This window comes from Gavia stellata, chromosome Z (assembly GCF_030936135.1).
Source record: "Gavia stellata isolate bGavSte3 chromosome Z, bGavSte3.hap2, whole genome shotgun sequence".
In the NCBI taxonomy this organism is placed as follows: Eukaryota; Metazoa; Chordata; class Aves; order Gaviiformes; family Gaviidae; genus Gavia; species Gavia stellata.
This window is the reverse complement of record NC_082637.1, coordinates 56,318,799-56,336,005: the sequence shown is the minus strand read 5'-3', so window position 1 is coordinate 56,336,005 and position 17,207 is coordinate 56,318,799. Positions and strand designations below refer to the sequence as shown.

At 49.4% G+C, this 17,207-nt stretch overlaps 1 protein-coding gene across 1 annotated transcript in view; it reads right to left on the bottom strand.

The window, feature by feature from the left end:
- The window catches only part of PSD3 (pleckstrin and Sec7 domain containing 3), an 82,462-nt gene extending 67,146 nt beyond the window's left edge, over positions 1-15,316 (bottom strand). Inside the window, exons 1-3 of the mRNA XM_059834303.1 lie at positions 15,286-15,316; positions 10,498-11,563; positions 8,696-9,088 (exon numbers count right to left, since the gene is read on the bottom strand). Of these exons, the coding sequence (XP_059690286.1) occupies positions 8,696-9,088; positions 10,498-11,563; positions 15,286-15,316 (1,490 nt within the window). The remainder of the gene's footprint in view (positions 1-8,695; positions 9,089-10,497; positions 11,564-15,285) is intronic.
- Between the last annotated feature and the right edge of the window lie 1,891 nt (positions 15,317-17,207).

Sequence of the window (17,207 nt, the reverse complement as noted above, 5' to 3'; positions counted from 1 at the left end):
AAGGGCTCAAATCCAGCATGGAGCAACTGCCCCAGCCGCCAACAAGATGTTCAGAGTTGACACCGAGTGGCAGGGTGTGACAACGCAGCCTAAGTGCTGTCCTCAGCCCAGCCACATCAGTGATCTCAGCTTGCCACTGCCTGCAGCTCTTACCGGACCGAAGCATAGAGGACGCTCTGTGGCACATGGTCTCCCCTGGAAGCACATGGGGCCCTTCCCCAAGGAATGTTAATCCATCTGGTGTGCGTGTCCGGAGGAAATGCACTGGATGCACCAATTTCAAGAGGAGCTTCGATGGGACAGGGCTGGGACCTTCCCAGGTCTTTTTGGAAAGAGAGGAGGAGGAAACAGGAGGAAAACCAACTTTTTCTCTCAAATAAATCTGCACGCCTTTAACATCAGCATTACTTCAAGGCAGGCTAAGTCAGGCATTTGCCAGCAAAGTCCATCAGAGCAAAACGCAGCAATGATTAAAAATAATGAAGGGTGGAGAGGCGTTCTGGTGCGCTGAAGCTAGGGCCAGAACAAACGTTGTATTCAGCAGGGTACAGCACCCTCTGGGGAGCCACGCTGGGGCTGATAATCACCCTCTGCAGCACTGTGCTGGCCCTGTTGTTTTAAATGCCTTCACTCCAAGCCGCCTTCTTCTCCTGGTTCTGAAATGGAGGACACCATCCCCTCAACCACAACTATTAACTCTGGCTGTGAAAAGCGCACTCTATTTTTAATTCAACATCCTCTCAGTAGCAGCTCTCACCTCGCAGCATGGCAGGGACATCAGAAAGGGAGAAGCACTCGGATGCCCCTGACACCAGCCTGGACTGTGAGGGTGGGGAGGGGGGAGCAGACTTCCCTCTGCAAAAAGTCCTGCCCTGAGGGAATGAATCCCTGCCCTACAACCCTTCAGATAGACATGGATGCTCAGCCAGTGATACCGTTCTACATTTCAGAGCCAAACAGAAACCATCAGTGGTATAGGCTGCATTTTGTTTCAAGGGAGCTGAAAAGCCGTGCTTGAACAGCCTGGCTCTGAACGGAGTAGCCCCACCAGAGAAAGTGAAGAAATCCCAGCAGCAGTGGGACATGATGAGTCAGTTCCTGCTACAAATGACAGTTCCTGCTACAAAGCACACAGACAGGCTGGGAACAGCTCTGGTGCAGTTTGCTGCAGCTCTGAACCAGCTTCTTCAGAGCCATGAGAGAGCAAGCACAAAATCACGTCAAGCAATGATTTACCTTGCCAGTTACCTCCAGCCCCACGGCTCTTCCAAGATACAACTGTAGGAAGGGGAGAAAAATAATAAAAAGGAAAATAATGCCCTTTCCTAGCAGATGACTCACTGTGCTATTTTACTCCAAATGGTTTAATCAGCTTTGAAGTCCTACGTATGGATTCTCTTCAAAGACATGCTTTGAAGTAGATCCCTCTTTGAGGACTGACACAGCTGCACTTTGCTGCAACTCGATTCAGTGGGTGTCTCACAAGCCCAGCATCAGCCAGGACACATGAAGGGAGGACCATTTCTACAACTCAGAGTACCCAGCTAGGATCCATTAAAAAGTACCTCAGCCTTGTCACATCACACAGAGAGGAGCAAAGTAAAAAATAAACAAACAAGGCCTGTAATGTCCTATTGGTTATCTACAAAATGCACATGCAAAGTCAATTTCAGGGGCTGAAATGCATGCTGCTGCTTAAAAATAACCTCTTGCTCCCTGTAATCATCTGCCTTTTTCTTTGATTAAAAGAATTCCCACTGGTGGTACATAGGGGGCTAACAGCTAAAGTGTTCAGAAAATGCCGTGGCTGGTAGGCTTGCGTTACAGCAAATGCAAATGCCATCATTACGGGATCATCGAATTAGGACAAGAAGTCCCGCCACACGCAGGGACAGGATTGCAGCCCTTCTGAGACACAGCGTGTCCTTTATTACACAGACACGCTGGCCCGTTGCCATCCACAATACAAATGTTTTGCTAAAAATACTTCAGGTTTGATTCCCTTTCGACCTCAGGCTCCTTGCCTAGCTGTGTCGGGGGTTGGGGGTTAGCGATCGCAAAGGGACTCTCACCACGTTAATGCCCCCATGCCTAGAAAGTGAAAACCTGGGTCTCACCACAGAGGGTGTCCAAGGGCTCCCCCTGCAGTGGATATTTCTGACAGATGCATTGATGTGTAGACCAGTCTCTTGGATACATTAGGATAGTCCCACGCTCAAGATCTGGCCCACCTGCCCCAGACATGAGCAAAAACCAGACCCAAAGAACGCATTGCACACCGGTAACCTCACCCAGAAAATGCTCAGCCCCTGAGTGCTTCAGGAGCCCTCAGACTCTCTCCCCTGAGCCCACCCGCCCGCCATGTGCTGCGGGTGCCAAGAGCCGTCCCCAGGCCCCACTCAGCGCCAGCGTGGCACTTCCCCACGCAGCTCCCGCAGGGTCCTCCGGGACAGGAGCAAAACTGGGAAGCCAGCAGAGTACTTCCCCCCTCACTCGGGCTCGGTTTAACTGTTTGGAGACTGGCCCAGGGAGTGCACATTAACGGGGCAGCTGGTCCAGTTGGTCCTCCCTGGTTGGGAGCAAAACAGGTGAATAAAAACATGGGTGTTGACGCCTTCTGGTTAAGGCTCCCTGCAGACACGCGGATGGAGCATTTCAGTGCGGGCAGTAGTATCACACAGGAGCTTTACATTGCAGCCATGCAGCAAAATGAACAGCCTGTCCTCAAAAAGAATAGTTAATAATAATAATAAAAGACAGACTTCCACAGTAAAGGAAGAACAACCACCGACCAACCCACAGCTCACCCAGCTGTGCTAGCAAGGAGTCTGCACGCTACATGCCCTGTTGTTCTCCACCGGTACTGCTGCGTCAGGTCCGAAGCTATACATGCCTCTACGCCACCCTGCCAGCTGCCAGCCTCTGCCTCTCTCTAGCCCAACAGACAGACGGAAGAAGAAGAGAGTTAACCAGCAATAACGTGGAAGGGGGCTTGACTGGCAGCCAGTCATGGCTAATGGATGAGACGGCAGGCTGCACTTTGGGACCGACTCAGAGCTGGCAGACACCCCAGTTTCAGTGAACGAAGGCTTCCTGACCTAAATGGTTTTGACTTTAATGCAGATATGCCAACAGATGCCAGCTTAGAAGCTGAGCTGCTGACAGCTTTATACTGAGGTGCTTTGTGCAGTGAACTGATCAGCTGCTCCACTTTTTTTTTTCATTTTCTTTTCTGTCTCTGTCAGCTCCTGGATTTTTGTTTTGTTTGTTTTATTTTCAGAGGAGACTGGGAACTGAAGAGGCGAAAAGTCAGCAGCCCTTTTTTCCCTAAAACAACAGTTTATTTAGGAACTAGAAGCAGTTTCACAAACTCTCACTAAACTGGTATTGCCAGCACCTCGTTAGCCAGAGCAAACGCAAACTCGCACACTGTATTTCCAGAGCCTTGATAAAGTGATGCCACCTTCCTGCAGGGATCCGGACATGGGATGTAATTAAATATAGGCAGCATGCAGGAAGGCCAAAAAACATCTGCTTAGGACACAGAGATCTCAGCAGATTTCATGCTAAATGAAAAAAATTCAACCAGGTCGCAAGGTAAGTCTTCAAAGGGGAAAAAAGTTCTACCAGACCGCTGTTGGACAGACTAATAAAATGAATGAATAAGGGTTATGTGTTAGATATGCAAGTACGGAGTCTCGTATCTACATTGAAAATCAAATACAAGCTACCTTGGACAAAAATACTAGAGTGCAAAATGAAAACCAGAAGTATAACTGAGATGCAGGATACTAATAAACTGGCAGGACACTTAGAGAATCAATCTGGAGAAAGAGATCACAACTGGGTTTATCTGTCAACAAAGTTTATCGTCTCAAAGAAGGAGTGAGCAGAGTGCCAACTAAGAAACTGATGGAAATGACCCATACGCAGAAGAAACAAAACAACTTTGGGAACTACTATGAGAGGCCCAAACCATCAAGAGTAACCTGGCAGCCATTGGGAACTGCAGTCTACATTCTTGTGCATTTATTCTGAGAACCACCAGATTGCTTTAGAGAGTTTGTTTTCTTCCCCACTTGAATTACAAAAGAATACACATGTGACTAAATTTGTGTTTGCATCTCTAGGAAAAAAAAAATAACAACAGGACTTGCAGAATTTGCTGAGCACCAGCCATTCTTTGAAGATGATGGCAGGTGGCAAATATTTAGCATTTTTGAGGATTAGGAGCTGCAATACAGATTTTTTTCTTTTCTCTGTGGACTTAGAAAAATCTTTTGCGATATCCTACCAACAGAGACCACACCTTCCAAGACAAGTCAGGAAAAGAATGCCAGAAGTTTCTTGGGTTTTTTTAATTTCTTGTTCTGACTGTAGCATACAAGGGAAGAGGGAATGGGAAATCTGCTATAAGGAATGCAGAAAAAAGAAAGATTAAAAGAAATTCTGTCTTTAAAGTCTGAAAGTAGAAAAGAAAGATGGGGATCATCACCAAGAGAACTTCATACTTTATTTTTAGACAGACTGATGCTCTGTCACTCACTGTATGCATAGCAAAGATAACTCACTTTTCCCTCAGGTATAGCTTACTGCTTTGGAAATACATCCCCTTCCTCCCACTCTGATTTGGTGTAAATGATTACACCTAGTTCAGGCGATGCAAACTCAAGCTTGATGTCTGGGTAGCACCTTGCAAACAGTCTTCCTTATTGCCTCTGTGAGTAAGACTAAACTCCCATATACCAAGGCCGAGCCTTGCTCCGTCTCAATCCAACCCACTGGCATGAGAAGGGAGGAGTGCAGTACCTGGGGTGCAGGTACAACAGCAGGGACTGCATGCCTCTGCAGGGGTAACACGGAGGCAAGGGGACCAAACACAGCCCAAATGCAGGATCTTTATTGCCACTGCAAAGCTTCATTACACTGGCAACCTGTGGCTCAGCACGTTTCATGGGGACCCCATGGTGCCCTGATACACAGCAAGGCTGTCCCTCAGCTCTGACACCTCATGCGCTCCCACTCCTCCCCCAGTTCTCCCACCCCCTCCTGGGGAAACTTAAGACTACTGCAGCTGCAGAAATTTGTTTTCCCCCCAGAGGGATGATAGTTACATACCTAGGAAAGAGATTAAACCCCTGAAGAGACACCAAGAGCTGGAACCATTCCCGAAGGAAGGCAAGCTGTATGCTCTTCTCCCCAAGCATCCCTCCTCCACTGGTCAGATGGAAAGCGTGCCTAAGCTGTGCTAGAAAAGGACTGCTTGCAAAAGCAAGTGAACCTGTCCTGCAGGAAAACCCAGGGGCCAGCTGACTTCCCCCTGCCCTAAGAAAGTGCAGCGGGCGGCTGTCAGAGCAGGCACGTCACACAGCTCTTGCCAGGACTTACTGCGTTTAACCATGGCCAGCAGCTGATAGGCAGGACAGCAGGGACGACACATCCAGACACTCAGGAGCCCACGGAAACTTGCAGCCTGCAAGCCTCTAATTCCTCCTTTTTTGTTCCAATTCTGAAGGCATGTGACTGGCCTTCACATACCAGAGCTGACCCCTCCCAGAGCCAGCGATTTCCTAAGAGCAGAGAAGGATGTTACCCTCCCGCTTATTCATTACAAGACTAGGTTTCCTTGCTGTTATGCATTAAAACCTCACGCCATCTAGGGTCCACATGTCAGTTACGCTCAGGATCCCTCCAGAGAGATGCAAAAGGTGCTTATGCTGTCAGGAGGGCATGGCCATGGGGAGCACCTGCTCCTCCTTTCCTAATTGGGACATGGCTTTCAATTTCCAGGTGTAAACCAGTAACTCTTTGCTCTCAGAACTGCCCTCCCCTTCTGTATCGGACCATGAAGAACTGCTAGTATTTCACCCTGTTCCCCCATAAGTTAGCACTTGTACTTAGAAGTGTATTGTCTCTCCATGCACTTTCCCACACGTTTTTTATGTCACTGAAACACCACGGCACAGGGAGCTGCTGAGGTTTTGGTTGCGGTTTCTGTCCGCTTGGGTTGGCAGTGTGGCTTCTGGAAAAGGGGGTTATGCTTCTTGTTGTGCTGCACTGCAGCATTGCATTGCTTTGCTCCCAAGCCCCCCGCACACCAAATTCCCCCTCTGTGCTTTGCGCTGGCCAACTATTCACACGCTGAGACCCCACATCTGCCCCCATCCCTACAGGGTGGGGTCCTTCAGCCGCTCTCCTGCCTGCATGCTGCCCTGCCCGCACCCGACCTCCAGTGACTCCGCATCACAGGGTGGGCAGAGGAGCTGCGGGAGCCCCGGGCTTCAAGGAGAGCCGGCAGCTCCGCAGAGGGCACAGAGACCTCCGGTGGCCCTGCGATATATCGCAGGCAAGCTGCTGCCTGCCAACTCCTGCCGCTGGCTGCGGGATGCGGGGCCACGCAGCGCTGCCTGGAGCTGGCAGGGCGGTGGGCTTGCCCTCCCCACCTCGTTCTCTGGGAGAGCTGGACTACTTCAGCGGGTGCCCTTGATGCTCTGCAGTGCCAGGCAGGCGCTATGTGTGGGGAAACTACAGCCCCAGCGCAACCATAGGTTCGCGGCACCGTGGGAAATAAGGACTTACAGCAGAAGGCACAAAGGTGCTGCAGCGGCTACCGCAGACGTATCACACATGTGGACTTTCCGTTGAAAAAACAAGTCTGGGACTGCTTCAGGCAACACAACCACACATGCAAACTCTTAGAGAGAAGACCCACGGCTCAGGCAGCTATTTCTGGTTCACCTGAGCATCACAGTGATACACCATCTTGACCCCTCTGCAAATAAATCCCATGCAGCCCCCAGCATCCACACAGTGCTCCTCAGTGACATGCTGTAGCACCGTGATTCATCACTGGCTCCAACAATATAGGACAGACAATCTTGTCAGTCACCTGTACCCTGCTGCAATACAACATGATATTAGAATATCGGGGGGGGGGGGGGGGGGCGTTAATAAGGTTATTTCCTGGAGAATTACCCTGCTGGGCACATACGTCACTGGCTGTATGGCTGCTGCTACACTCTTTATCAGGACCTGCCTTAACAAAGTGAGTCTTCGGGGCCCATCCCTAACAGAGCTCTGCAGACTACAACAGCAGAGCTTCCTAACAAACCCACTGTTGGGGACATTTCTTTCTTCTTTTTTTATCAAGGGAAGAAAAAGAAGAATTTTAAAATCCTCTGTTGGTTTATCACTATGGCTGCAAATGGAAACTAAAATTAACTTAATTCCTAATGAAATCCACACTAGGCAGGCACCTAAGGTGTCTCTAAGCATGATCTAAGCACACCTTGTCTTCATGATAACTTCTGTCTTGATGAGCTGATGTGGGCCTTACTTGACAGTACTTTTTAGATACTAGATGCTGCAACTACAGGGTAACAGAATCAGGGTCTGTATGTGCTGCTTGTCATCCTCTGCCCAGTCTTACAGCGATCTCTGGTTTCAGTACAAGTAAGGATCTGCAAGTGTCAGGACTGTCCTCAATTCCTGGCTCTGTACTGGTTGTAGCAGATTAGCAGTCACTTACTGCCTGTTGGCACCAAGCAGCTCACGGTCATACAAGATTCAAACACCTTTTTTCCGGTAGGATTGATGGAAAAACGTTCTAAACTGCCAAGTCCTTCTGCCTGTTCTTTTAAGGGCAAACTGTACCTTAATCCATAAAGTTAGCAAAACTACTTCTGCTCAAAGGACTTCTTTCACACTAGCACAAAACGAATAAAACGGGTAAAAGACCTCCAACCACTGACTCCCAGGAAAGCTCAGACTAGACTAGTCCCACCTAAGGGAACAGTCTACAGACTCTTAGATAATGTCCTGTCCCTGGAGGATGGAGACCCAAGGCATCTTTATCACTCAAAAGGTCTCTTACCCCTCCACAAATTACTGCTTTTGGTTCGACCCCCCCACTTTGCCTGTCACTGCCTTTCACTCTCCCCACCCTCTTTGACAGCACACGATGAGGAAAGTTTGCTCACAGAGTGAGTTTCTACAGTTACATAGTATTTTCTGACCACTTAGCCTAGTTTTTCTTTCTCACATGACTCTTCTCTTAATAGGTTTTCTTATCTCTCCCTTTACCTAAACGGAAATTATTAACATTTTTGCAACACTCCCTTCTCAATCAATCAGTAACTAGTGCACAAATGAAAGAAGCGGCTACCAGTCTCTAATCCCGTTAATGTGGTGGGAGCAAAACCTCATCCCAGCTGAAGTAGCCGGCAAAACTCCTGCTGACCTCAAGAGAGGAAAAGCTAGGCCCAGAGACACACCTTTAACATCCAAATCACGAACTGCATTTGGACAACTTGTGCGTGTGCACAGGGTGTTATTGTTCCTAAAATTGCTGCTAACAAATTCAGGTATAACTGGAGCTGAACAAGGTTCATCTCTAACATGTAACTAATTCCTCCAGGGACAGGTCCCAGAGATGCGATAATACCAGCCAGCCTTTTATCGACACAAGTACCACCTACAAAACCTTCGTAAAGTAAATTTGCGCTTTTCTAATGAATGGCAGGTTTGGACGGCTTACTTCTCTCCTGCAGCTCACTCTGTTACACTGGAAATTATTCCGTGTAGAAAACAAGCAGTGTTGAAAGAAGCAAAACTACACTCTGCAACAGTCTGCCGAAGTAAACAAACACCGGGGAAAAATCAGAAGGCACACAGAAAGCTCACCCACTGCTTTTACCTTTCCAAATGAGGTACTTCCGTGACGTCTCCTCGGAAGAGTGTTTCGCTTACACCCCTTAAGCCATTGGCGATGCCTTCACCACAGCCCCTCACCTCCCCATCAGGGGGAAGCTGCAGGACATCTGGCTGCCCCGAGGCTGATGTACGTTCTAAAAACTGTCCGCCCTCCTTCATGCGCTGCTGGATCATGGGAGTGAGTGGCATCTCAAAGCTGAAGTAGCTATCGGGCTCCGAGTACAACGTCTCCAGTGACTCCGCACTGTAGTATAAAGATGCATTGTCTAGGATGTTTTCGAACTGTGAGCTGTACAGATCAGTGGAGATGTCGGAGTGCCTCTGCCCAAGGACATCTTCATAGCCTCCCGTGGCTGCTTCCCCCTCCTCCATCATCCTGGAAATTAATCAGAAACAGCTCGTTTCAGCTCAGGAGCAAAGTTTAGACCTCTGGGTGAACCTCCTCACCTTCCACCTCTGCGAAGAGAAAGGTCACCATGGCCTTGTGCAGCAGAGGGCATTGCGGATAAAATGCTAGTTTCTCCTTGTACCACCTCTGTTCATGACTGGCACCATCTCCCACTCTGGGGACATAAAGAGAAACAATCTTCTGGGTAAAAGAGGGAGGCGGGGGGAAAGCCTAATAATGCCTAACAGATAACATCAGCTGCTTATGTACAAAGGAAAGAGCACTCACAAATGCATAAGGTCTCGACTAGCTCCGCTGCCATGCCAGAGCCTGCACAGGTTGGAGATGTGCACCCAGATGGGGCCCCTGACCCCGGAAGACAGTTTGCTGGCTCTACAGTCCTAGAGCTGGGGTCTTCAGTGAAAGGTTGGAGGAAATCCCTCCAAAACGCGAAGAGAAGCAAATGTAATTGAAAACCCAGAGCTGGGAGAACCAGATTTGAAGGGGGAAGACTTGGCCTGCTTGTGGATGCACAGGGGAAGGTGCAGCATCCTCCTTAAGAGAGTTTTCTTCTCTGACGCACCAAATACTGCAGGGTTTCTCATGGCATGTGCCAGGCATTAGGGCTGCCCGCCTGTTCAATCCCACACACTGGCCAAAGAAAAACTCCATGGATTCCAAGGTGCAGAGGCAGGAGACTCCCTTGCTGAGATCCTGTTGTTTCAGCAGCAAGCACCCCGCCAGGTCAGAGCGGGCACAGTTTGCTCAGAGCATGCTGGTGGGACCCTTTGCTTTGTTACAGATGTGCCTCAGGAAAGAAAAGTGAGCAAACTGCGATCTCTTGTAAAACGCAGCGCACAACTTTTGCAATATATGTCTCTAATATTATATAAACACAGACAATATAGAAAGCACATCACAGCATCTACCCTCTTATAATATACAAGGCCCTGGGTAAAACATCTTTATTATTTGACCTCTCAGGGGTGCTCGCACTGGTCTTGCACAAACTCTGCCCGAAACCAGAAAATCTGCCCAGGCGTATATGGCCAGGCCTGCATGCTGCCTATATTTAATTACATGCCATGTCCAGATCCCAACTACAGCTGCTACAGATGCTTTGTCACACAGCCACTCTGCAAACAGCAAGAGACATCTTTACGTTTCCAAACCTGAGAGGGACTTTAAACTTCAGCAAGGTGGTGTGGACGGAGTTCAGTCCCAACTTCATGCACTCGCCACCACCAGGCATGAACTGCTGCCATTGCCACCACACCACACGCAGCAGACAAACATTCTGTTTTCGTCATTACCTCCTAAAGGGATAGGCACAAGCCACGTGCGGGGGTTAAGAGAAACCCTACCTGCCCCCTGCACCCCCACAAGTGCCATCTCACCTGCCCTGGTCTCTTGCTAGCACAGCCATCTCCTCCTCGCCACGGTTCTTCTTGTCCTTCACAAAAACTTCATCCTCCCCATTTTCATGGAGCAGCGCCAGAGGAGTGGCTCCAGAGGCAGCGGGTCCCAGCCTTGGGTCCTCACAGACCTCGCTCCAAGTGCTGTCCAGCAAGGAGACCAAGCCTGGGGAGACCATCGGTGGCGCAGGGTGGCTGGATGTTTTGGGGAATGCCTTCCTCTCCACGGACACAGTCTCCAGCAACGAGTGCTTCCTTCTTCTCTGCTCCTCAGCTTTTTGCAGCCATAAAATCTCCACCCCTTGAAATTCTACATGTTTGCTCACAGCTGCCTCTTTAGAGAGCCTCCTCTCAGGACCCATTTGCATTTTGCCTTGACTGTACTCCTCAAAATGCGCCCACCCCTCCACTCTGCTGGCTGCTTCCAGGTTTGTCACAGATGGTCTATGACAGCTTGTCTCCTGTGCTGCGTGGACCTCCTCGGCTTTATTATTGATGGCTTGCAAGGACTCGGACTGCTTTTCTCCAGTCCATATTGCAGCCAGATCTTTCTCTAGGATCAAATGCATTTTTTCTTCAGCTGTTCGTTCAGATGGAAGAGGCATGTCTGAGGGTTTTTCTTGGCCTGCTGGAACTGGTTCTCTGGCTGCCTGCACATTTTGCCTGCCAGTAACGCTCTTTTTTTCCATTTGCGTCTCTGAATCAAGAGAAGTATTTGCTCCCTCCTGCACCTTTGTTCCTTCCAGCCGTCGAGAGATTTTCATAATCTCCGGCAGGTTACCCGCAGGTTGCAAACCTTCTTCTGGGACACACAGCTGCACTGCCCCAGCGTCAGGTCTCGAACTGTCTGCAGGAGCCGCACGCTGAGGAAGGGACCTGCCAGGTACCCAGTGGTGACCGTCCCGTCTTTCTGGACTGCGTGTCACAGGCTCTGCCTGGCGCAGCGATGAAGCCCTTGGCGGGTCTCTACTGGGCTCTACGGTGCCGTACTCTGGAAATTCATTGATGATGGTATGAGGGAGCAAAGTGCTGCTTCCACGGCCACTACCTGTAAAGAAAAAAAGAGAGTGTGGGCTTATCTACCACATGCATAAACAAAAAGCCTGACCTCCCTTCCCAGCCCTCTCCTAACAGAATAACTATGCTCTCTCCTGCAGGGAAAATACCGTTTGGTTTAACTCACTTCTGCACGCTCTCACACTGCAGTTATCCAGAGCTGGTCCTTTTACATAGGAGTTTTTGGGCAGCCCTACTTTGGGAGTGTGCACTGCTGAGGAAGGAATGCCAGAAATGTCTGCTACACTTCAGAAAGGGTCCCAGTGGCCCGTGAACAGTCTGAGGCCACAGGCCAGGCGCAAAGGCTGAAGAAAGCAGATATTCAGAGGTCTGACATCCATCCACAGCACGCGCCATACATGTTGCTTTAATTTTTAAAAAAAGTTTTTAGGTCATTTTCACTTGTGAAGATGAAACACTGGGAAGATAATCAGCCACACCTCATATATTCCACAGCCTTGACAAAACCAATTAGCTAAATTACAAAGCAATTAATGAGCAATTCAACTTTCTGCCAGCACTACCCTCTTCCTTTAAGAACTCGGGCAACTGAAGGTTGTGTTGCAGTGATGTACACATACCAAGCAGTTCACATTTTCTGTTGCAGCAAATTCACCACTGCACAAAAAGCTTGCTACCCCTCTCCTACTTGTGCTGCTTTTCCAACTGACGTAAACACAGCAGGAGCGAAAACAGATGGTCCCATTTTCCAAGTGCCGAGCACCCAGTGGCTCCCATTGTTGGGGGGTAACAGAGAACCAGCTGTCCTCAGAGGGACCTCACGGATGACACAATGACGGATACTTGGCCACCTTATATTACAGCCCAAGGAGGAACTGAGCTTTTGAAAAAAAACCCACAGCAACAGCTGCATTCACTGCACCCTTATGGAAAAAACTGGCCCGGAGTATAAAAGCGTTTTAAAACAAACAACGGGGTGGCCAGATCCAAACACCTACTCTGAAAAATGTCAGCAGTGACAGCTCTAAAACCAGATACCAACTTGCATTTGGACTCTTTGCCCCACCCAAGGTGCATCTCCAGGTGCTGCATTGCAAACTGATCCCCATCTCTGCTCCAAGCAGGCTGGCCACAAGCCATTTCTGAGGAGGAAGCCATGTAGCTGTGGTTAATGATAGGCTGAGTTCAAGGTGAAAGGAAGGATAATTTAACATGAGCTCAGCACTGCACTAATGTGGCTATGTATCTGCCAGTGGTTTGTAAAGACGAGCAGCAGCTCACACCTGCCAGCTCACTATCCAGTATATGTAGCCACAGGGTAAATACCACACATTGTGTGTAGTGCAGGATCAAAGTGACAGACTCAGACCATGCCAAACCACAGTCTTTTCCCCAATAGGTTCTCCAGATATCTCCATGCTGTTGATTTAATCACTCTCCAATAAAACTTCAGTGGGTCAGGTTTCACCTAGATGACTTGGTCGCTGTTGAGGACAGAGACTGGACAAAGCAGGGACCTCTTCTCTGCTGCAAGGTCCTAGGGAGCTGTAAGGAGCGTGGATGCCCTTTCCACTTCTGCATCACCAGCCTGCCTTCATGGCAGGGTTTCCAACACACAGGTGTGGGTGCACTAGAAGAGTCTGAAGAAGGCGGAGAGGTCCCTCTCCCCACGTGAGCATTTCCAGGCACAACGCTTTTTCTAAGTGCCCAAAGCCCCAGGCAAACAGCCCCCTTTTTGCACAAAATTAAGCCACGCCGCACTTGGGTGCATCCCAAGCCCACTCATTTCATGGCACAGGCACCAGGTTGCCATTGGGACATACTTCCACCAGGACGGACTCACAGATAAGAATGATGCTGTCTGGCTGCAACATCCCTACACCTGCCCTGGGACCAGCCCAAGCCAGCAAAAGGCTCCCCACTTCGTAGCCCTGGTCTGCTCTAATGCAGCAGAATTAGTGCTAGAATTAGATGGCATTTTTTTGAGAGAGAAGAACTGCCTTTAGGAATCTCGTCACTATAGATGCTAACGTAAACCCTTGTCGATGGACACGGCTCCACCTACAGCAACTCTCAGCCTGCAGAGGTGCAAGCGGGAGGTGCCCCAGTTGGGATCACCTCATTACCCCAGCACCGCAGGGCAATGCTTGGCCATGCCACTGCCTGGGCCACGCACTCTGGCCGCATCCCGAAGGAAGGCAATGCATAGTGCCCCATGAGCTGGGACCCCCCGTGCCTCCCTCCAACCCACACACCCCGCCTCGTTGGAAGGAGGCCAAGAGCATCGCCCCCCCCCAGCCCGCCATGGGGCTGGGAGGCAGCCAGCGTGCGCTGGAGGCCAAGCTCTGACAAGGCACTGCACACAGACCCTGCCAAGGGGCCAGTCTCATCTCTGCTAATTGCTATCTTAGCTTCTGAACCGACATGAGGGAAACAGAGGCGGCCTTGTTTCTGGTGGTGAATGCTAAATGCACTGCTGCGCGTCCCCATCTGCCACTGATGGCTGCTGCTGACGGTGGTAAGCAATCCCGAGCAAGTTTCTGATTTACTTCTCCTGAACTTCATCCCAAGCAAACTTTACCCTCTGGCAAGCCCAGCAGACTGCAGAAGAGATACATGTACAGAGCACATACACGCATATACAGGCACAGAGACGTGCAGGAGGAGGGAGCATGCACGCACGTACTCCTCTCTGCCACGCTTGCAGGCCGTGTTTCACCTGGGCAAGAGAGGAGCGCTTTCGCGGAAGAAATTTAAGGCCTTTTCTACAGTGAGGCGCCAGCAGCCCCACTCTGGAAGGACTGCTGATGCTGCCGTATGTGAGCACAGCTCAGCGGGATTCTCGCCTTTGTGGCATCCTGCAGGAACGTTGCCTAATTCACTGCCTGATTAAAAAAAGTTCACATACGGCACCAAAGCAGCAGTCTGTCCCCATTACATTAGGTACCACCATGCACAACGACTGCCGAGGTCTCCGCTCCTTGCGGTAAACCGCTACCAATTGCCCCCTGCTCCTAAAAGGTGCAAAGCCTTTCCTTTTGCTCAGAGACCTATTTCAGGTACCAGAGATTAGAGGAGCTTGAGCTCTTTAAGGGAAACTCCTCCCTTATTCCCATCCACCACCACAGCATCATGTCTTGCTGCAGCTACTGGCATATCCTGTCCAACCCCATCCCCCAATATGACTGCATTACAAACAAGGCTAGAAAGGCAACAACAAAATTTAAGGACCGCACTGAAGATGAGCAGGGAAAAAAAATACCCATCACCAAACAAACAAAGAAAGGACACACACTCTCAGGTAACACCAATTTCTACTTTGCATTGACGTGGCTTCTTTCAACAAAATAAAAAAAAAAAAAAAAGGAAAAAATAATTAAACGGAGAGAGAAAAAGCTAAAATAGAAAGGGGGTGAGTGGCTAGAAAACTGAGACCGGGCAAATATAACCTAACAGCAATTGGCAGCCTTTCTGATGACTAGACGTTGAAAGAATTCATGACTTAAATCAGGCATAGATATGATATTTCATAGGTAAATAACCATTCCATGTCAAGCAAGCTTGTCTACAGCATAATAAAAGGAAATTCTAGGAAGCAAAACACAGTTACAAGCATAGACAGACATTCTGTTTACAGGTACATTTTACAAAAGAATGGTGTGAGTGTCTCTCTCTATTCAGTATATATATATATATATATATTAGTCAGCTCGAGAAATTAGATATATTTGCTTGAACAGTCTCCTTACTCACAGAGGTTACTGTAGCTCCAGCAGTTACCCATTGGTCAAAGAAATAAAATGCACAGATCATCAGTTTATCTATAGCGATACCACCTAATTCAATTGCTGCTGTTCTAGTCAACTGGAATCAAAATAGTTTCAAATTTCCTGGCAGCTGATGCCCTGCACTGCACACAATGATGTAAATGGATGCTTTCTGAGTATTATGAAACTGATGGGGGAACTGCAGTCTCATTCAGTCTATCGCAGGAGCTATGGAGTCCACCTTGGCAGCTTGCAGGGGGGAAAAAAATTTCCTCCAGCAAGGCTGCCTGACGGTATGCCAGGGAGACGTCTGTGCTTAGCTGCCATTTATTATAACCGCGTCCGTACGGGAAGAAACGGGCAGAATGGAGATGCTGAGAGTCGTGTGCTGGTTTCAGAGCGCCGGGTGCCTGACGGTGTTTCGGCATTACTGAGCTGGAAGGTTTCACAAAGCAGCCCAGTCATTTTGCATTTTGTTTCTCCACAGCTCCTTGCGCCGATCACAAGCGGCACGAGGGTGAGCCTGCATGCAGCGTCACATCAGTTATGCATTTCTTGCCATTATTTGTAAAAGGCGAATTAGGGCAAGTAAAAACAAAGAGAGAGAGAGAGAGTGTGTGTGTGTTAGTTAAGAGGAAATGAATCTCTAGGTGACAGAGCTGAATGAACAAATGGCACGATTTATGGGACTGTATCATTATTGCATCCTGCCAGAGAGGGGGGTCACCCGTGTCTCCTCGTCCTGCACTCCCTCGAGTTACAACTTCTGTGGTAACTAAAACTATTCCGATTTATAAAGCAGTGCCTGCGCACGCCGAGATGGAGTGGCCTCCCACTACGAGAGGGGAGGGATGCTGCACAATCACTGGCAGCCTTGTGCAGCAGCCCTGTTCCCAAATTATGTCATTCTCCGTGCTGTGATACATCCTGCCTGGACGGTGGAGGTCCTTCGTTAGCCAAAGCTGGGGGATTAGCATAATGCAAGCACCATGCTTTTGTAACTGGACTGCAAACATCCATGCCAGACTGGACGCAGGGTTTTCTGCAGCTTGCAGCCACTCCAGGCTTTTGGGCAGTTTGCTTGCCCGGGAAAGTGGAGCCAGGCCTTCCTCCCTGCAAAGTTACACCGGCATTATGTATAAAAAAGAAGTTGGTGGAAATGGGGAAGCTGAGTGAAGGTGGGGGGGAAGAGAGGGAAGAGGTAGGGGGGAGTTGCCTAGAAAGTAAGCCCTGGTTAAATGCCTCTGCTGCTCTAGCAAACACACAGGGAAGGTGCAAGGGACCAGAGATATGGCAGAGCCTACACAGAAAAAGTGACTGTTGGCTGAGATCCCTCACCCCAAAAAGAGATGACTGGAGGGGATCCCTGCTGCTGTCAGCGGGAGGTTTGATACAGACCCAGTATCATGCACAGGGAGAATGCACCTTGCACTCACTGTGCCTGAACAGCCAGGCAGTGGTTGGCAGCTCAGGGTTACCCAGAAATTAAACTGACCGGTTCAGGGAAGAAAATAATCCACCTGCAAGCACCCAGGGGCAGTGCATCGCTCAGGAAATCCTGCACCCACAGCTTGCTGCACACTGGAAGAGGTTATCAGAGAAATACTGCTTGCCGCCGTTCTTGCACAGTTCCCTAAATTCTGGGGGTTTTGGGCATCCAGAGGCTGTGTTAGGTGAGCCTTCAATCTGCCACAGGACAGCCGTGCCCACACTAGGTAAATTCATTACGAATCTCTCCATTAGGCAAGTTGCAGCGCCTGGAGTCAGGTGGTGATGTGACGCCCAAGTTGTCACGGCTTCAAAAACAGAGAGTGAGAAGAGCTGGTAAATCCTGTCCATTACGAAAGCAATGACCAAACCAGCATGTAAAATAGCCGGGTCACTGTGCGTCTGTGTCTGTTAGAGTGT